The sequence below is a fragment of the Pyrus communis genome, chromosome 11 (genome assembly GCF_041283825.1).
Source record: "Pyrus communis isolate YQ-2024b chromosome 11, ASM4128382v1, whole genome shotgun sequence".
Taxonomy (NCBI): domain Eukaryota; kingdom Viridiplantae; phylum Streptophyta; class Magnoliopsida; order Rosales; family Rosaceae; genus Pyrus; species Pyrus communis.
Window position 1 is genome coordinate 31,280,693 of NC_142575.1, and position 21,808 is coordinate 31,302,500.

At 36.0% G+C, this 21,808-nt stretch overlaps 3 protein-coding genes across 3 annotated transcripts; 1 reads left to right on the top strand and 2 right to left on the bottom strand.

Moving 5' to 3' along the window:
- Positions 1-2,493: 2,493 nt before the first annotated feature.
- On the bottom strand, positions 2,494-3,049 carry LOC137743700 (outer envelope membrane protein 7-like). Its single transcript, XM_068483632.2, has one exon. It carries the CDS (start codon positions 2,946-2,948, stop codon positions 2,679-2,681), a length of 270 nt encoding a protein of 89 aa, XP_068339733.2. The 5' UTR covers positions 2,949-3,049; the 3' UTR covers positions 2,494-2,678.
- Positions 3,050-4,275: 1,226 nt separating this feature from the next.
- Positions 4,276-6,547, bottom strand: LOC137742370 (small nuclear ribonucleoprotein SmD1a). The gene is made up of 4 exons (XM_068482224.2): positions 6,394-6,547; positions 6,202-6,278; positions 4,718-4,909; positions 4,276-4,599 (listed from the first exon to the last, which is right to left on the bottom strand). The coding sequence occupies exons 1-4, from the start codon at positions 6,405-6,407 to the stop codon at positions 4,538-4,540; spliced, it is 345 nt and encodes a 114-aa protein (XP_068338325.1). The 5' UTR covers positions 6,408-6,547; the 3' UTR covers positions 4,276-4,537.
- A 4,510-nt stretch (positions 6,548-11,057) lies between these two features.
- On the top strand, positions 11,058-16,691 carry LOC137742718 (uncharacterized). The gene is made up of 17 exons (XM_068482656.2): positions 11,058-11,217; positions 11,394-11,502; positions 11,614-11,762; positions 11,845-11,928; positions 12,011-12,073; positions 12,169-12,300; positions 12,401-12,580; positions 13,216-13,335; positions 13,470-13,519; positions 14,092-14,254; positions 14,356-14,493; positions 14,884-15,006; positions 15,102-15,200; positions 15,521-15,610; positions 15,760-15,844; positions 16,085-16,215; positions 16,313-16,691. Exons 1-17 carry the CDS (start codon positions 11,215-11,217, stop codon positions 16,454-16,456), a joined length of 1,863 nt encoding a protein of 620 aa, XP_068338757.2. The 5' UTR covers positions 11,058-11,214; the 3' UTR covers positions 16,457-16,691.
- The last annotated feature ends 5,117 nt before the right edge of the window (positions 16,692-21,808 follow it).

A 21,808-nucleotide genomic window follows, 5' to 3' on the forward strand; every position in this document is an offset into this window, starting at 1 on the left:
CTATTTTCGTGTCCGTGTCTATGCATCGTAAGAAACTAATCATTTGCCTAATCAACATTCAGAAACAGGGAGAGGGGAACTGGGTTTTGTTTTACTAACCTCATTGATCAGCCATGAGCTCACACAAACAACAAAGAAGCTCCAAACATAATCAAATATTCAACCTTTGATTTTTTTGAGGTTTCTAACGTGAGAAAGGCAGGAACCCAGATGGCAGAATCCGACAATATCTTGTTAATCAAATCGAACAGGTTTGTGCGTCACTTTTCATGTTAACAATTTTCATATGTTTTCGGTGGAAGGTTACTGCTGAACTCACTGTACCATTGTCCACTATCAATTATATTAGTTCATTCCGTAAAAAAAAATTTGTTAATTAAGAATCAAAATAATAAAAATATCCTCAATTTAATAAACAATGAGACAAAAATACCCTCAATTTTTGTCATTTTATCCTTATTTAAAATAAATTTAATGCACCGAACATCACCAGTTGGTATAGTGACATCGATCTTTATTTGCTTGAAAATGCCCTAAGCTCAGATTGCACGAAGGATAACGGATGATTACGTTTTCCGTTTTGAGGGTTTAGCGTAGAGATTGTTATGGTCCCTTTCAGCCTTCGCGTAGCTCCATGTAATTGGCTTACCAAAGTAAACTTTCATGTAGTTATGCCAAAAAATAGTTGTATGAATTGAATAACACTATTGGATTCGATTTTGCACCAAGTTTTTCATAAGTTTTTAGTATTCCATATTTTTTTAATTCTTTTTCCCTCCCTTTTTCCCTAAGCCTTTGTCACATAATCAAATTTTCAAACCGGAGCATCTCTAAGTCTTCGTTTCATATGTCCAAACCAAATTAATCAATTTTCTTTCATCTCATCATATCCTCACATCTCATTCTTGACATAGGAAAGAAATTTCAATGTGTCTCTTCCTTGCCCTAACTCACTTTTGCAAAAACAATAACCCCCTCTTGCTCTTAAGTAAATCCGACCCCACTCGTGTCAACGTAGTTGTAAGCCTAATTATGTGGCTCTCCTATATAAGATTCTTCACTTGTGATATCATGCGTTTACTATCACATGTGGCATGGCTCACATTAATATCAGTTATCCTATATCTATATAATCCGGTATCAGATCGTCATAGTAGTTTATTCCATGCATGAACTCATTTCAAGTAAGTAAACATGCTCTTAAGTTAGTTATCAATTCCCACTTGATTTCTTCCTATTTACCTTGAACTTTCAATTTTGTCATGAGCTCCATAATCTTTCAAAATGTGTCGATCTGTCCCTATCGTCTAATTTGTCCAGCTATCCTAAAAATAAGGGTTATTCTCGTCATTCCGAATGGCATTGCCAATAGAAACAACTGAAAATTCAACCACTTTAACAACTGATGAGAGGTGGAAGGGAGAAGAGGAATTGACACGTTTTAAAAGATTAGAGGGTTCAGAAGTTGAGTTGTCAAATAGGAATTAGATCATAAGTCTGGGCCAAAGCCAATTTTTATGATCAATTTCTTATCTACAATAAATTTAGTAACTCAAACATAACTTTTAGACAATAAATTTCAACACCTAAATAGTGAAAGTAAATGTCGTGAAAATAATTGGTTTTGTTCGACAAACTCATAACCCAAGTGACTAAAGTCATCTCTAATGGAGAGGGCTAAAGGGCTATAAGGTCAAAATATAACCTGATTTGAACAAAATTCATCTCCAACCGAAAACTGGGCTAAAAATTAATGAAACCCACCAGGCTAAAACTTTGCCTAAGGGCTATCGGGTTGGCCGAAGTTGGCCTGGTACCCAACCCATTTTATGGGCCCCACAGCTGCAGCTACAAGGAATTGGACAGATCCGACGACCAGGGTCGAGTTTTTGTCATGTACTTTGGGACTGTCGAGCAATTAACCCCCCTTTTTAGCTCCGAATAATTATTCGTAGTTTAATTAAATTAATTAATCAATTTGAAAAATAAATTTAAAATTAATAAATTATTAAAGAATTATGTTTTACTTATTCAGTTGAAGATGATATATAAATATGATCTGTTGATTAAATTGCAAGGTTATAATCTAAAAAGAGACAAAAAATTGCCGATTCGGTTAGAAAGGGTCTAAAAGATATATGGAAATGTCCGTGTTCGAGTCCCCTTCCCAACTCGCACAAAACATAAGTGGCGGGCTCCAGGTTCTTATGGGCTTTAGGGATAGTGTGACGAGACATGGGCCTCAGTACAACAAACCCATCATCAGAGGGCCCAAACATATACCCAAGTCAACTGAGTCCAAACAACCCAGGGATTTCTGTAAAACCATGGGTTTCTAGAACAATCTACTTCTCTTCCACGAAAAGTCGCCCCCGACTCCTCGTTCAGTAAAAATTGCAATTACAGCAACCAAATCCAAAACCCTAAAATCTAAAATTTAGAATCTAATTATAATTAACAAGCACTAATTAATAGTGATTAAACAGAAAGAAAAATTCAAAAGCCAGTAATTCCTTCGATTCTAAAATTCCAACAATGTTCGAATTCACACAGTAAATAGTAACAAAGCTCTTAAAATTTGATTAATATGAGATCGTAATATTCCAAAACCCCCATCGTTATTGCCTATCGATTCGGTGTAGACTGTACTAGTAGTAGTAGTGTTCGAGTCTGCTACCTTACAGAGGTGCTGAGGCATCGTCGACGGCGATCTCTGCAGCTTTAACGGTGGCCTGGGCAGCTTCAACGGTGGCCTGGGCAGCATTAACGGTGGCCTCGGCAGCCTTGACGGCATCGTCTTCGTCGGGATCGCGGGCCGGGTCGGACTTGTTCATGGCGGAGCGGGCTTTGTCGAGGAAGGGCTTGAAGGCGAGCTCTATGGCCAGCCACCCGACGGCTAGGGCTCCGAACACCACCGCCGCTTGCTTCGCTCCCGACGCTTTTCCCATCCCCGGTTTCTTTTTCTTCTGTTGAAAAGTTTTGACGAATTTGAAATATTTGTGGCGTTGATCTCTCGGGTCTCGTTGCAGGTGCCTCGGAATATTGATATATATATATATATATTTATACACATACACGGTTTGTTTGGATTTTGGGGTTAAGGCCCCGTGTTTGGTGACAAGTGGATCAGTAAACCAGGATAGGAATACGATGTCGAGTTACTCCTTCTTTATTTATAAGGGCTTGTTTGGATTGCTTATGGAGTATAAGTGCTTTCTAATTTTTAGGTGCTTCTAAATGCGTTTGACCAAATTGTCAGAATCAGGAGAGTTTTACACAGAAGCACAGGCTTCAAAAAACACTTCTATAAAAACAGTCGAAAACATGCCTGAACAAGAAGGTAATTTACTTGGTCGACTACAGGGAGAGAGAGCTTGCTTACTTAGTGCTTGTGCTAGGGAGGAACTATTAGGTTTAGTCACTAACAAATTGCTTATATCTCTATTAATTAATAAAACATTCATTATCAATCAAAATCTTATAAAATTACGAGTTTAACCCTCTAATTAAAACACAACAAGAATAAGAAATATGGGGCAGAATTGTAATTTCACACAACCAAATTTTGCTGTTTTTTTCTTCAAAGTCTCACTTACATGTAATCCTAACATATCTTTAATTATAAAAAATAAAAAAAAAAAAAACTTCTCTCTCACATTCTGTATCACTCTCTTCCTCTCTCCTATTTCAAAAACATAAAAACAAAAAAAAAAAAAAAAAAAAAAAAAATTTCTCACACACTTTGTGTGTACCCATATGCTAGTATTTATAAAGAAAAGCCAAATCTAGAGAACACTACTAGCCATTTTGTAAAACACTTTCGGTTCATTTTGGAATTGCTTCTTGAAAATATACTTCTGCTCAGAATCACTATCAGGAAAAGCCCTTCTATTAGAAGCACTTTGAAATTTTGCATAAAAAAGCAAGTGCTCACTGGTCAAATACTTAATTAAGTGCTTACTCAAAGAAGTGTTTTAGGATTAGAACTTTTTGTCACACATGGCAAAAACCACTTCTGGCGATCTAAAAATACATTTAATTGTTTTAAATGTACTTCCAAACATACTCCGAGTCATTGCATATAAATAGCCAACTATTTTCAGAATACAAATGGATTTTGAGTAGTCCGCTTAAGAACTTGTAACTCAAGTAGTTAAAAACACTTCGTTGGTCATCCGAGATTCTACAGTCAAACCCAATCATAACAAAATTAACAGCAGTTTTTACACTATCAGGATTCGTTACGAATTTTAATCCACGCAAAAACAGCACAGCTAAGCCAACATTTTATATTCATATACTATCAAATCTCAGTAAAACATTCATCAACTTCACACAATGCCTCGACAGTCGACACCCAAATTGAAAATGAAGAACTAGATATGAGATGTCAAAAGCATATTTGATCAGCTTCTTAACAAAACTTAAAGAATTCACTCGGCATAGACAACAAATTAAAGTACCGTACCGCAACAAGATCACAATGACAAGTTCCTTCCTACAGAGGTTGTGTCTACATAACCAGGTGCCACAAAAATTAACGCCCACGGCCACGTCCGCGACCACGTCCACGGCCACGTCCCCGTCCCATAGGCCTCCCTGTAATTGAAAATAAACAGAGGAAATATATTTACATGATTAATGGCAAGTTCAAGCGTGATAGCAGAGGAATGAATACATTTCGAAAGTTTTTATGACAAACAAAAGTTTGCAGTACCTGCAGTTGGCTTCTTGGGCTTGACCCTAGGTGTCTCTTCAACCAGCAAAGTCTCGAGATTCAGGCTGTCAGGAAGGATATAGTATCGAATGTTGTTACCCCTCACGCTGAGATGATCCAGAGTCACTGGGTTCTTCCCCTTGAGTGTAAGTTTCACCGTCTTCAAATGAGTATTCATACTGATATCCACACCTGTAACAATAAGCAAAGTTACCAATCAGAATAGCTACTTTTTCGTCCCTGTTAAGTAGTTGAAAACAACCCATGTGGAAGTGTGCATCCAAATCAAGATTACAATCTATTTACGAAGTTTAAGTTAAAAACTCTAAATTTATCTCTACAAGGCAGTCCAGTTGCAGAAAGCTGAAGCTTCTTCAACCTTTACTGGATGATATTATTCACTACACAGTGATCTCCTTTGGTGACTAATAACACAACCATAGCTGTTTCGCCGATCTATTTATACTACGCATGTAAAGAAATGGTCATACTTTTCATTACAAACATTGTCTAATGTTTGAAAAGCCATAATAAGCTTTCAGTGTCTGTAACGTGAGCATCAACCTTAAAAGCATATTCTTGCCAGTCCACATTTTAAACTCAAATGTTGTGCGGATATTCTGAAGCTTCTGCTGAGATAAGGAATTGATTATCATGCAATAAACAGAAGTAATCATGGTGCTCGTGCAGATTACATGCTGAAAATGGCATCCATAGTTTAGAGATAAAGCAAAACTACATCCCAACTCTCAGGAATCCAATGCTGAGCACACTTCTAAGCCTTGAGTCTCCGGACTCTCTGAGCCAGCAACTTTAAAAGGAAAATAGAAGCATGTTGTAGTACACAACAGATTTTGACATATGTTTGTTCTCAGCATAAAGGACAAGAATTCCCCAGGAATTCTATCCATCAGAAATTACAATGATATAGATGCCCGGAAAATGAACATATATACTATAATAATCAATTGTGGAAACCTGTCAATTTTGTGTGCTACAACTACTTCATAATACCAAGTAAGAAAATCATTCAGGCAGAAAAACTACAATTACTGAATAAGACATTACCAACTCAACAAAAATAGACTTAATTGCATCCCTGGTATACTTTAAACTCACACCGACTCAATGTTTGAGCAATGCTTCCACATGGTCCATTTATACGAAATGGTAGCACCGGATGAGCAAAACCATATTTCTAGAAATCTCCAGAGGGAACAAAGCTCCCAGCTTCGTTCACTGGAGATGCTCCACAAGGAGAAAAATAAATAAAAAAATTATGCATTCCATATTTCACTATAAAAATCGAAGTCTTCGTGCGCAGTATAACTGATACGAAACAGAAATTAAACCTAAACAAGACCCACTTCTTCTACAAACAAGAAAATCAAAATCCAAACCAAACAAAAACCCTATTATCCAAAAACCTCACCTAATTCAACAAACTAGAAAGAAAGAGAGTACAGCGAGGAAACGAGAAGTACCCGTGATGGTTCCGTTCACAACGGTGCCGTTTTTGAGCTCGATCGACACTGTCTCGTTGTTCAACTTCATCAAAAACCTGGCAAAATTTCCCCCAAAAAAAAAAAAGAAAAAAAAAAGGCATATCAGTACAAAATCAACTGCGCAGTTAACTGAGGAAGAGGAGGAATTAGGGTTTTAGGAGGAAGACGAACCTGACGAGCTTCATTGTGGCGAGCGAGAGAGAGAGAGAGAAATGACAGCTAGGGCTTCGAAGCTTCTTCAACCAAACAAACGAAGCGGGAGAGTGAGAGGGGGATCTGTATGTGTGCCGCACAGGAAGATTTAACTTTAGGGCTCGAAATCGGGGCAAAGGTCTTTTAAGTTTTACTGCACACGATACGGTGTGCTTTGTAAGATACCGTCTAACTACTGGACCGGCCAGCAAGATGGGCTTATGTGGACCCATTATTGTTAAGTTGACTCATGAAATTCAAGCCCAAAACATGAATAACTCAAAAATTGTTTTTTTTTTTTCTCGTTTATATATAATTCATGTGAATATACATGTATTTAATGAAATTATTATTAAGATATGATTGTATTAAATGTATGTAAGTATTTTTTTTAATATTTTTTAAATTTGGTGCAAATACACTTTCACTCTTTTATGGGACAGCATTGATTGACTTTGAGATTGACTTGTCAAAATGATGAGTTAAGTCAATTTTAGACACTATTTATGATAAAAACTGTACATGAATAAGAGTGACGTATTATTCACGTCATGTCACATAAATGATTCATGAGGCCATCTATCCATTTTACTAGTAGTAGAGTATGTTAAGAGCAATTCCAGCGTTAGAGTCCTCCCCCCTGGCAATGCACTATTCAATCCACCTAATGAACAGTAATTGCCCTTAATGAACAGTAAGTAGCCCTGACAATAGAATTTGCATCTCCACCGTTACACTTCAATAGCCCTGGCAATAGACAATAAAATATTAGTATTTTTTTTATTTATAAAATAATACAAAATAATTTTAATTGTAATATCGGATAAGATTTTTAATCGTTCTCGTTGCGCCACGTGTCATTATCCGAAGTATTATTAAATAATACAAAATAATACAATTATTGGTGATGGATTTCTGATAAGATTATTAACCAATCACGTCGCGCCACGTGTCATAATCTGTTCAAAATCTTTTAGGATAGATTTCCATCAGATTTTTAACGAATGACGGTATGCCACGTGTCATAATCTGTTCACAATCTTTGAGGATAGATTTCCATCAGATTTTTAACGAATGACGGCATGCCACGTGGCATTATGCACAACCTAATCCTTTCTGAATCCTCTATATAATACACCATCCATCCTCACAAATCTCACACCAAAATTCTCAAGATCTCTATCATTATTCATAGTTTCTGCTTCCTTATTCACAAAAATCTGTATCATTATTCATAGTTTCTGTTTCTTTCTTTCAATGTCTTATTCTTCTTCCTCAAGGATGATGTGGGAATTCAATCAGGAAGAGGAATAATTGTTTAACGAATCAGAAACAATGTTCAATCACCAGGGGGTAAGAAATGAGAGGGATGAGGATGAGGAGCGTCAAATGAGAGATGACAAAGTAAGAAAAGGCAGAGCCTCACATTCCCGTCGAGTCATCCAAGTTGCGGCTCAGATCTGCAGGCCCAGCCGTTCCGGAAACCTTGATAGAAGCAGGCAACGACGAGGTATGGAACTCTTGAATGATTATTTTGTTCCTAATAGTGCATTCCCTGATACGTACTTTAGACGTCGTTTTTTATGTAATTTTTAGTATGTTTATGTTTATGTTTATGTTTATGTTTATGTTTATGTAATTTTTTTTTATGTTTATATTTATGTAATTCTTAGTATATGTAATTTTTTTATGTTTATGTTTATGTAATTCTTAGTATATGTAATTTTTTTTATGTTTATGTTTATGTAATTCTTAGTATATGTATTATAAGAAGAAAATCACTTTTTTTTTTCAATAAAAGAAAATATTAGAGTGGGCTTAAACAATAATAAATCACAATTGGCATAAAGCAAGGAGGCAGAGGGTAATTCTTAGTATAAATAACTTACCAAATTAATTTGAATAAATATTCAAGAAATTGGAAACAACATAAATAATACATTACAACCCAAAGTGATTGGAAAATTATGGGCTCCGATTACAAAAAGTACTATATTCATCATCACTTAACCAATTTGTGGTGCTAGGATGATCTTCTCTTGTGGTGCTAGAACCACCTTGGCTTGCTATCGTTTCTCTTGCACGCCTCCTTCACACCACGTCCGCTTTCTCTGACTTCCAAAAATATTTAGAATTTGGAGACTTCCCTTCTAAAGACATGTTCATAATCTCACGATCTTGTTGAGCCCGTCTTTCTTCTCTAACATGTTCCCTTTCTTACCTAAATAGCTCTCTTTCTCTCTCATTAGCATAAAATTCTCTCTCAACAGCTGCTGTTTTTGCTGCCTCTCTAGCCTTATCAGCCTCATCTTTTGCCATTTCCCTCGCCAAAGTCAATTCACCTTGGCGAGTAAGTTCTTCCATGAACTTTGCATAATCATTCTTGGAAGCACCCCCTTTTCTCTTTGAAGCCTTCTTACCTTCAGGCCTAATTGGATAACGGGTCGAACCCAACGCTTGTTCAGGGAGGGGCGTTTCGGGCACTTCTTCTGCATCATCTTCATGAACATGATCGGGTGTAGAGTGTAGAGGGGTGTTGTTCATGTGCACTTCTGGACCGACTGGCACAACTCTAAATTTAGGACAATCTTTGACAATATTCCAACATTCCCACCGGTTGAATGATTTATTTTTGCTTTTGGTTTTGGCAGCGTACCAAGCTTGTGCTTGAAGTTCCTACACAATAAAAATAAGTAACAAATAAATAATGCAAATAAATAATTATAATGAAAATAAGTAACAAATAAATAATACAAACAACATAATTATAATGTAAGTCGGTAACAAATAAATAATACAAACAATAAATAATAAATTATGTAGGTAACAAATAAATAATACAAACAATAAATAATAAATTATGTAGGTAACAAATAAATAATACAAATAATAAATAATAAATAACAAATAAATAATACAAACAATAAATAATAAATTTTGACGGTAACAAATAAATAATACACACAATAAATAATAAATTTTGTACGTAACAAATAAATAATACAAACAATAAATAATAAATTATGTAGGTAACAAATAAATAATACAAACAAATAATTATAATGTAAATTTGGGTATCAAATAAATAATATATTGTTACCTGATCCGAGTAATTTTCCCACTTCGAATATTACTACTAGCTTGTGCCAAGGCGTCTCTCCACGTACTAAACGATTGGCTAAGTAATTTCCAACGACTGGACATCGATTCTTTGGTTCTTTTCCCACCAATTTTCTCAAGAAAATTGGTATGAATAAGACTCCACATTTCTCGCAACTGCATCTCATTACCTGTAAGCGAACTATGAGTAACTTCAACCCAGCTAGTACACAACGCAACATCTTTAATAAGCGACCAATTCGTACCTGCACCAGTGGTCATTTTGTTGAAAAAAAAAGGATTCAAACTTTGAGACAAAGAAAGGAATGTGATTGAAAGTAGTTGAGAAAATATGAAATTGTTGTGTAAGGTAGATGATAATGAGAAGGTATTTATAGAAAAGTAAAAACAATTTTTTTACAATTTTTTTTTCCGATTTTTTTTTTGAATTTTTTTGAATTTTTTACAAATTTTTTTAAATTTTTATTCAATTAATTAATCTCTGCGGTTGGATATAAAAAAATTTAAATTCCAACACTCCAGATTGTGCCACGTGTCACGACAGTAACTTTTCAGATTTTTAAAATTATTTTTTCTTTTATTTTTTTATTTATAAAGCATTTTAATATCCACCGTTGATCTAAGATCGAACGGTGGATATTAAATCTGACTTAATTTTTTTTTTTTTTTACCGTTGAGATCAAACGGTCCACATTAAGTGACCGTTAAGATCTAACGCACCGTGGGAAGCCACGTGGCTTCCCAACGGTAATTGACACTTTTTTTTTTTTTTTTTTTTTTTTTTTTTTTTTTTTTTTCTGATTTTTGTGTCGGCGACGCGCCCCCATGCGCGGGTGGGGTGCACGCGCCTGACACAAAAAAATAAAATATTGCGTTGACGCCACCCTGGCGTCAGCCTAACGTCACGCCCACCTCGGGCTCTCGGGCTGGCAATCCCTCACGGGCCCGGAGCTCGGGCCTCCCCCTTCCATCGGGCTAGCCCACGCTGGAGCGACGCCACCGGCCCTCGGGCCCTCGGGCCCTTGTTTTGGACCCTGTCCCCCAAGCCAAACCCAACGGTGGGAGTGCTCTAATTATCTTATCAATGTTTTACTTCTGGTACAAATGAAATTGATTTAACTAATCATTTTGGCAACTCAATCTGAAAAATTGATCAATGTTGTACCAGAAGTAAAACATTAATTAACATACTCTACTATTAGTGAAATGGATGGATGGTCTAACGAGTCATCTATGTGACGTGACGTGAATAATGCGTCACTATTATTCATACGTATTTTTTATCATACGTTACGTCACATAGATAATTCGTGAGGCCATCTATCCATTTCACTAGTAGTAGAGTATGTTAATTATCTTATCAATGTTTTACTTCTAGTACAATTCGATCGATGATATTTTATTTTTTAAATCATTAAAGTAGTGTGGTCTTCCAAAAAAACCAGAAGTATGAACACAAATTGGTGCAAAGTAGTGGCGGTTCCTCAAGCTTTATAAACGCATCGTTTCATTGTAACCGTTTAAATTGTTGGCTCTCTCTCTCTCTCTCTCTCTCTCTCTCTCTCCCCTGTTTCCATCTCTCTCAACTTCTCTCTCAAGTCAGTCTGATCCATCCAAACCCAAAACCCTGATTACTGTCTGAGTCCCATCGATTCAGCAGATTGAAGAAACCCTAGTCAAATGGTAACACACACAGATCAACATCACTCTTTAATTATGCTCTATCTTCAAAATCCCAATCCTAAAAAGTGGGGAAAAAATTGAATACAAAAAACGAAAATTGGGATTTAATTGTGTAATCACATCATTTCGATTTGTTAATTGGTTCATTTGTTGGGTTGTGCTTGATTTTTAATTAGGATGGAGAAGAAAGAAAATTGGGATTCAAGAGAAAAAACCCATATCAGGATTCTGGGTTTCAGAACAGAAATCATCATCAAGCTTTTGATCAACACATGCTCCCTGAAGGTAGGCAATGCTAAAACTGACTAGTGATTGGATTACTGTGATTGGTAATCATGGATTAATCATGTGGTATTAGTAGTTAATTGGGTTTTCGGGTTTTCGGTCGCGGTGTAGGTTGGGTTGGTTGCCCTGCAAATGGTGGTGAAATAAGCTGTATAATTCCATCAAAAGTACCTCTTGGTGAGTCTTTCAATGACCATATTGCTGGTGAAACATACACTCCAAAGCAAGTCATTCATCAGCAAAGACTGCTAGGAAGAGAAGTAATTATATTCCTTTTTTTCGTAAAGTACTGTACTTTATCTTGTATGAAGTTGTTATGCTGATTGATTTTTACGTTTCCAGCTCGGTTTAGTGATTGATTTAACGAACACTACTCGTTACTATCCCCTTTCGGATTGGACAAAAGAAGGCATTCAGCATGTTAAGGCAAGTGTATTTGTGTTTTCTGGTCCTAGTTAGTGAGGTAAGTTTACTTCTTTACTTATGTCCTCAAATTTGTTTGCGCCAGATACAATGCAGAGGAAGGGATTCCGCACCCGATAATGCAGCTGTAGATAAATTTCTTTATGAGGTGAGCTGCCTGCACTAGTTTTACGATTTCATGGGACCCCCAATTGAAAGTCAAGAAGGAATATGTCTGATTTTGTGATTTTTTTGTTCGCATAGGTATCGCAATTTTTCTCCCATAGAACAGACCCAATGAGGTATATACTTGTTCACTGTACGCATGGGCATAACCGCACAGGCTTCATGATTGTTCATTTTCTTGTACGCAACGAATCAATTTCAGTTACCCAGGTAAGTACTTGGTTGTGTGGTAGTTACTTTTGTTCTGATTGAATGTATGCTATGATACAAGAAATTTTCATTACATCTTTCTGGACTGACAATTCTGCAGGCAATAGATACATTTGCCAGGGCACGTCCTCCAGGGATATACAAACAGGACTATATTGATGAACTGTACAAGTTTTATCAAGAAAGAAAGCCGGAATCAGTTGTTTGCCCTCAAACTCCTGAGTGGAAGAGAGTTTCCCATCTTGATGAAAAAGCAGAAGCTGTGATGCATCAGGACAATGTATGTATTGTTTAACTTATATGCAGATTATTTGTTAGAAACCGCGGTTGTGATATTTTTTGATGATGAAATTCAAACTGCGGTACAGGCAATAATAATACACTAGTAGTTGTGTATGTGTCTGCATGAATTGAGACTGCATTTGCTTGGTAATGCAAAATGGCTTAAGCTTAGGGAATTGTAGTGATACATGACAAATAAATTTGGCAATGATTTTTCCTTTTTCTAAATACTTTAGGATAATGTAATTAGAAGGGAAGCCTACGTAGATTTTTTATGGTTTAATACACACACTTAATTGTCAGGAACAGGAAGCATTACGTTGTTGTTGGCTGTCTTTTTAGTTGTTTATGATTCTTCTGAGTGGTTTTGTTAGTAATGAAGTGAAACATCGGTGCTGCTATTGGCAGTCCAATCTATCTATATTTAGAAAGAAAAATACACTTATGAGGAGTGCACAATGAGATTTTTGGAGTGCCAATAATAGTACCCCTTAAAGAACCAGTTGCAGTTAAACACTTCTAAGTTCTTTGCCCGGAAAACAAATTGCACCTGCCACTTTTGCTGATTGTGACTGAAAGTGGATTTTTGGTTTATTTATTATTATTATTTTATTTATTTTTTTAATGTATTAGGGGTATCATGCGAGAAATGAAGCAATGACGATTGATGATGTTTTGGGTGAACGAATACCTTATAACCAGCAAAAATCGATGCAAGAAGCTGTTTATGATTTACTCAAGATGGAGAAAAGGGTAGGCACTCAAGTCTAGTTCCTTGTGTTATGATTTGTATATTAAGATGAAACATGAACATTTTATTGCTTCACCTTCTTCATGATGTTGCTGTCATTATATTCTGATGAATTTATTTCTGGCTGTGTTTTCAGGGTAAAGGAAATTTACAATTTCCTGGGTCGCATCCTGTTTCGCTCAACAGGTTTGTTCCTACAATAGCTGCATCAATGATAGTTCTGTACTTCTAGTGGTTTTGACTCTTTTGCTTTTAGCATTATAAACTGAAGGTGGTATTTTCATTTCAGTACGTAATTTAACTGGACGGATGAAGGTTATAATTGAAAATGTATTAACGTGGATATTTTCAGTTTGTAATTAGGAAGTTCAGTACCAATTTTAGGCGAATGAAGTTATCATTAAAAATATGTTCTTATTAATGGACAGCTGATTTTCTTGGCTAATTTCCGTTTTGCTTATAAATTCAGTTCTACTAATTTTTCGGCACTTAACTTTGCTAACCTGTTTGCAATGCAGTCTATAGATTAAACAGGTATAGCATGTGTTATGGTTTTGTAGTGAATAATATCTGCGCGATATGGGTTTCCAGATTTTACTTTTTAGTTGGTTCAGGCTGGAGACTAATTGCGTTAAGTATTAAAGGCACGGTATCATTTTAAACCTACTTGTTTTATGGTTCATTCAACACTAAATTCAGTACTTTACGTTGATCTTGCCTCCATTTCCAAGGTTTTAATATCACTTTGTACTCTGTAGGGACAACCAACAACTATTACGACAGCGCTATTACTATGCCACGTGGAAAGCCGATGGAACACGTTATATGATGCTAATTACGTGGGACGGCTGTTATTTGATTGATAGGAAATTTTTTTTCCGACGGGTCCAGATGCGGTTCCCCTGCAAATTCTCAAATAAGGTGTGTATGTGCTTGCAGTTTTGATACATGGAACACGTCTAGTATCATTTGCAGTTATCTGTAATTGGCTCCCTACCATTTTTGTAATTGTTCTTCATAAGGTTATACCTGAGAAGACCCACAACTTCACTTTACTTGATGGAGAGATGATAATTGACACTGACCCAAACACTCAAAAGCAAGACCGAAGATACCTCATTTATGACGTCATTGCAATCAACCAAGTCTCTCTTGTAGAGGTTAGATATATGATAATGCTGTGGGAGTCTCCTGCATTTTCGTTTGGATTGTTTATTTTCTACTCCCTGCATTTATGGGAGTCTCCTGCATTGAACTCCCCTTTTCTGTCTATTTTCCAATCAACCAAGTCTCTCTCGTAGAGGTTAGATATATGATAATCCTGTAGGAATCTGTCTTGAAAGGGCCCCCTCCCACTTTTTTTCGTTTAGATTGTTTATCCTGCATTGAACTCCCCTTTTCTGTTTATTTTCCAATCCCATTAGGCTTTACGTAAATTTTTTGGTTTGTTACAAAATGTGTCTGCTTTAAGTTAAGATTTTCTTTTTTAATGAATTTCATTATAAGGATACTTCAATATACTGATAAGTTTGTAACCAAAAATGGTCCAGCTGCAATTCCATGAACGGTGGAAGATGCTTGAAAAAGAAGTGATCGAGCCTCGAAATATGGAACGTGATACTCTTTCCAAGAGTGTAGAGCCTTATTACAGATATGACTTTGAACTGTTCAGTGTATGTATACAAACAATTAGAGATTACACCAGACGTTTTTAATTGTGCATATTCTGTTAAGATTGGTGATTTACTTTGTTATAGATGTTCATCAGGTGAGGAGGAAAGGTTTTTGGTTGCTGTCTACGGTTACCAAGCTTTTGAGGAAATTCATTCCTGGGCTTTCACATGCATCAGACGGTCTGATATTCCAGGTGATTGAGGGGTGATTTTGTGGTTATGTCGTGTTATAAAAAGAAGTTATGTGATTATATGTGGATGAGGAACAAAGGAAACGAGTAATTTGGTAAATTTAGAAAAGCAGAATTGTGTTTGATACTGAATTGCCTGTTTTGTTTTCTTACAATAACCTTTTGGTTACTGTTTGGGACTAGCTGAGCTGATTTGTGCTCCTGTGAAGTAATTTGTTCGTTCTGCTTTACGTCATAAGTGTTTCAATTCAAAAATTGATTCTCCTATGATGAGATATCACTAGATTCTAGAGAACAATTTGTTGATGATCCGTCTTTTTCAGGGCTGGGACGATGCATATGTACCCCGAACGCATGAAGGTCTTTTGAAGTGGAAGTTTCCTGAAATGAATTCAGTTGATTTTCTCTTTGAGGTTATACGATGACTTTTTTCTTTCAAACTGCACCTTGTCTTATTTTAATTTAGTTTCTCAGTTGCAGCCTTGCAGGTTACGGTTTTCTCTTTCACTCTCATCTGTATGAACTTGCAGACAATAAGCTAAAACGAGTTTTGTGTTGACAGTTAGGAGTTGATGGCCGTGAGCTACTTTTTCTGAATGAGCGCGGAAAGAAGAAGCTAATGGGAGGTTATAGGGTTGTTTTTAAAGGTCGAATTTTTCACACTTCTCTATTTCTTTTATATTTACCATCCGGTTTTGTTTAACGTAATTGTAAAGATTAGACATGCGCGATGGATGACGTTTTAGTTCCAGCTCCAAATGTCGGGTGGTTTGTAGTAAACTGCAGGATTCTGCATTCTCGACAATCATAATTCCACACTTCAGTAGCTCTCTAGTTGTCAGATTAGCTTGGATCTAATACCTTGGTGTTCCAAATTCAACTTGCAGATGAATTGGACCCTGCTTTTTGTTCGGGGAAGATTGTAGAGTGTGCGTGGGATGCCGAGCGAAATGTATGGGTGTGTATGCGGACTAGGCCGGACAAATCAACCCCGAATGAGTTCAATACCTATAAGAAGGTACTAATATCCTGTTGCTATGTTTTGTTTTGTTCTTTTTTCTCTTGAAATTAGTTTTTGTATAGGACTGGTGAAACTGTGTTCTCATCCCAAACAGGTAATGCGAAGCATAAACGATAATATTACGGAGCAAGTGCTGTTGAAGGAGATTGAGGAGATTGTCCGGCTACCCATGTACGCTGACCGAATACGCAACGACATTAAGGCGCACGAGCACACATCGTCTTCCCGGCGCCGGTGATTTGGGTGCCAAATAAACATACCACCAAACAAAAGTCACAAGAAAGGGGAATGCAGATTCGGTTGAACCGTAATTTCATCAGCCACCTGATCATGTGGTTTATGTTTTTGCCATCCCATCGCATAATTAATTTGTAACCATGATTAGCAAAAGCATCATGGTTTCTGTTGTTATAGATCCATAGTGTACAATGTACATTAGCAATGTGTTTATCAATCAATTTTTATTCTATCGATTACTCGTTTCTGATTAATGGGTGTAATGTTTATTAGGCGTATTCGATAGACATTATTTTGGGGGTCAAATGTCTCCAAAAAGGCTTGGGTTTTCACTAGCCAACCCTAATTTTTGTCCAAAAGGGACCAATAATATTGCAGTAATTGTCCACTTATTTAGAAGTGCTTTTAAAATGATTAAAAGATTTTTAGAGAATATATTTTTGTATTCCAAAAGGGTAATGTTAGGGAGCCTACATTTGAAGACAAAATTTTGTAAACTAAATGACATAAAAGTTAATGATTGTATTATTATTTAAGTGTTAATTAATGTACTTATTTCTTATTAGTGACACATTATTTAATTTGCAAATTTAGTCTTTCTAGCATTACCCGTTCCAAAAATATTAAAAGTGCTTTCAAGTGTTTTCAAATGTTTTTTCACGATTCGCGTGCATTTTTACTAAATATTAATTTCAAATTATATTTTCATAAAAAATATATTTTAACTATTTTAAAAACACTTCCAAATAAGTACTAAACAGGTACAATATTTTATACCTTTACTAGAATAGACGGAAACTCAACCACCAATAGAATTTGTAAAACAAATGGACAAGTGTTGCAGTACTTTTGAATATTTTTTTTTTCCAAACTAGTCAAGACCTTTTCCTTTCTAGAAAGATCCTAAGCAACATAATTTTACGTTTTTTTGCCCCAATTTTAATATTTCTCTCCTCTATTTTTTTATGTCCTCTACAGTGGAAAGATGATAATGCCCAATGGGCATACGTGTAAGTATCTGATATTGAGCTCTTCAGCTGTCAAAAAGAGAGAACGACAGCAAGTACCACCACCAGCCCTCTCTCTTCCTCGCCCTTTTTCACCTGCAAACTTTCCCTCTTGAACCACCGCAGCAGTATTGAGTTTTTTTTTTTTTTCACCTGCTTCTTGATCTCTACCTAGGAAAACCATAGAAATGAAATTACAAATAAAACCCAATATATTAATTGAAATAGTGGAATTCGGCCACTTAATTATTATTATTATTATTTTTTTAACTTTCAGTAAAACGACCGTCCGTAAATTAGAATCGCTTTTCCTTCCCTAAAACCACATCCTATTAGCACTAGGAACCGATCCCCATATATATATTCCTAAACGAGCTACCTGTTTTGTGCTTTTGGCAAAACTTGGCAAGTCTTTCTGTTACTTGAGACTCACGTCTTTGTGTGTTCTTTGTTGTGCACGTTGCGGAAGAAGAAGTATTCGACGACAATGGTGAAGTCAGTTCCAAGCAGGGAGAACGAGGAGCAGAAAAACAGTCGACCCGAAACTTCTTTGAAGCCGTATCAAAGAACATCGTTCAAGAAGACGAGGGAATCCAGCAAGGGTTTTGAGGGTTTTGAGAACGACAGCGTGGATTTTGAAATAATGTTTAATCTCGAAGAGTTTCTGCCGGAGTTGCGTGAGGGTTTGGAAGAAGAACAACCTGCTCCTAAAGTGATGGATCCAATCGTTGAAGCCGCCGCTGACGATGGTATTGATAAGTTTCTGTCCCACAACATCGATTTCATGGCTGACGACATCTTTAGCAACGTTAGTTTTGACGGGGTTGATGCTGCTACTGCGGACTCATCGTCGCCAAGCTTTGAGGCATTGATGGACAACGTTATTGCTGATTACTTGACGGAATTGTTTGATAATTCCAACAGCAACGAGAGTCCCGATGGAGTTGAAAACCGCGAAGATGTTGGTGAATTGTTGGAAAAATATGTTGTTTTTTCCTAAATCCCTTTTTTTCCTTATGCATGAGTTGCTTCGAGATGGAAGGGGAATTTCTTGGGGGGCTTGTGCTTCAAAGATTGAAGGTTTGGAAGCTAGCTAGACATGGTGGCTTTTTGGGGCAAAAGCTCAGGAGGGAGAGGACTTTCCTCAGATTGGTTTGGTCCTCCAATTCTCAAATGATACCAGTTCATTCTCAATTCAGTTTTTCCGGTGAAGCTCCAACATGTTAGTTAAACGCCAGGCTAATTAATGGGGTTACTCGTAGACTTGCCCGGCATGGATTGACGGTGGATTTGAGGAACCATCCGATTTTATTAGTGATTTGTTATTAGAGGATAGTCATAATCTGTAGTTTTTTATTGGACAAACGAGTCATAATCTGTAGTTTGGTGCATGAAATTCATTTTTCTTTTCTTCGGGTTGAAATCTTGGAAAAAGTTCTATCTAGACCCACATAAATGCGTCATATTCTAGTTGTATTTGCTATGTTGATGACTATAGTACTTTAGAAAGAAAAAAATGTCATTCAGTACTATGATTTAGTGATATTTTTCTTTACTTGTAAGTGAGAGGTCTTAGGTTCGAATCTCGTGGATGGCGAATTCGATATCAAATTAGGCTGCCCATTGTGTGGCTTAGCCAAACTTCCTCCTCCTTATAGTGTAAAATATATCGTTGTACCAAAAAATACAAAAGCGTTTGATAGTTAGTGTAATTGGGGTTCAAAATCTTGGTAAAGTTTTCATTAATTAATGTATGTACCAATTACCACTTAATATTATAGTCTAGTGATTCGATTATTGTTAAAGGTGAATTCAAACTAAATTAACATTGCTAGCACATTGTGAGGTTATATTATTGATATGTTTAAAGAAAAAAAAAAGAAAAGAATCCAAATTAGGTTCTCATCCCTCATTTTTCTTTCTCATTAATTAAAATCTTTTTTTTTTTTTCATTTTTTATTCAGGTCATTCGACTTTTTTTCACATCATTACTTGAATATTAAATAATTTATATGTCAACCTATTTCAATTTTAAAATTAAAAACTTATTTAATCACTCTTCTAAACATATTCTTTTATATTTCTATTTTTAGTTTGTAGCTATTTTTTTTTTATTTGTACCAATATTCATTTTAGTTTTAATTAGTACCCATTTCGATTTTTTTGTGCCCATATTTATTTATTTATTTTTTATTTGTACTCCATAATTTTAAGTTTTAATATGTATTAATTTAATTTGTGCCGATATTTATTTTTGTGCTGAATATACTCATACTAATTACATGTATTTTTTTTTGTTCTAAAATATATCAATAGTTTTTTTCTAAAAAAAATATTAATAATTGCATGGGTAAATTAATTGTTTTGCAAAAAATATGTGAAGAAAATATTATCTAATTAATTATTATATTTTCAAAATATTATTTACTTTTATTTGAATTTTTTTAAATGTCATGATTTGTGAGATACTGAATCCACAAATGCAGGAGTTATAATGATTCTAAGGACTTCAACCAAAATATTTAAACAAACATGATTTCATTTTAACAAATGGATTAACTAGATATAGGAACCAAAATGATCATAAATTTTTTTTCAATAGAGCAATATAAGAAAATTTTCAAGTAAAAGAAAACAAATAAAAAGGGGAAACCAGCACGCTCAATTAATAAGAGAAACGAATGCGACAAAATATAAAGGGCAAGTGTTGAGGACATGAATCCTCTCCGGATCCATTGGTCTTATAATCCACCAAGTCACATCATCCAGGTCATTGAAATTTGATCAAATGACTAAAGTTATTATAACTTTTAAAGTGGACCCCTGTTTGTAACCGTTGGATCAAATTTCAATGGTCAAGATAATGTGACTTGGTGGATTAGGACACATGGATCTAGAGAGGATCCATGTCCAAGTGTTGATACTTTGGGTTTGGATTCTACGAATCCGATTAGTTAAATTAACTACTCATCTCTTGCTGCAATGGGTGAGATTTTTTTAGTTTGTCAAAAATATAGTTCGATAAACATAATGTCATAATACAAATGGTTGGATGCTTGAAAAAAAATTCTTAACATTTATTATGACATTTGATGTACTCAGTCATATTACGGGCGCACAGAAATTTTTTTTCCTGCAATGGAGTTCAAAAACTAATATTTATTCCCTTGTTTTCTTATACCAAATTAACATCCGCACCATAAGAACAAACTTAATTAATTTGCTTCAGTCAGTGAAATGACACCCACTGAGATTAGGAGAAAAATCAATTTTTTTTTTTACTTTTCGCATGAGGAAGATTTACAGAGATTTTCAAAAGTTCACTAGGAACCCTATCAATCTATATATTTACCATAACCTTCCTTGTTTTTTTTCAACAAGCTCTTCAACTATTCAGCTCCTCAAATTTAAATCTCTCTGTTCTCTGTTTTCCTCGGTTTTCGATCACTTTCTCCTCGTTCCATTGCCGGCGAAGTCAATGGCGGGACAGAAGGAGAACCGGAAGCGCAAACAACCCTGCGAAATCAGTTCGCTGTGCCACAAAAGGCACCAGACGCTGCATAAGAAAGCTGAGGAGCTCGAGGAGATCGATGCGAAGGTTTGCATTGTTTCTTATGATATCGAAGGTAATTTAGGGCTCTGGCCGGAAGACGAGCGCGAGGCTCGAGCCATCATGATGCAGTTCAAAGAAGCTGATAAGAAAGCAAAGTTATCACGAATGCGTGGATCGGAGGTCAGGATTTCAGATAAATAAGATGAAGGGAAAAAAGAAGGGTAAGATGGAAGGACAAATGAAGGATTTCGAAGGTTTTGATGATTGCGGCGAGAAGGGTTTTGAGGGTTTTGAAGATCGTGGCGAGAAGGGTTTTGCAATGTGCGATGATGAGGATTTAGGGCAGCTGGGTGAGTTGCATAGGGATTCGTGGTGGTGTATAACTGGGTTTATGAAGAGCCGTATACAAACTGCGGATGAGATGGTTCAATCTTACTTGGGGACAAAGCTATTCAGCCTTATAATTTCAACAATGTTATGGCCACCACTCCAAATTTCTCAGTAGATTCTGGACCAGCCTGTCCAAGGTTGCCACTTTCCGGATATAATTATCACGACGAGAATCGTATCGTTAGTGTTGATAATGTCGGATTTTCTTCTGAAGTTGGGAGTGATGGTCGCAGCGATCTCGATAATGCTTGTGGTTATAATTCATGGGGGAATTATTTTGATTTAGGGGATGCTTTTAATGGGGATTTTGGTGGGGGAGAAGATTAACAACAATAATCCTACATTGTTGGGCTCTTTTGCTCAAAGCTCCAATATTTACAGTGAGAATCAATCAGATTTTGAG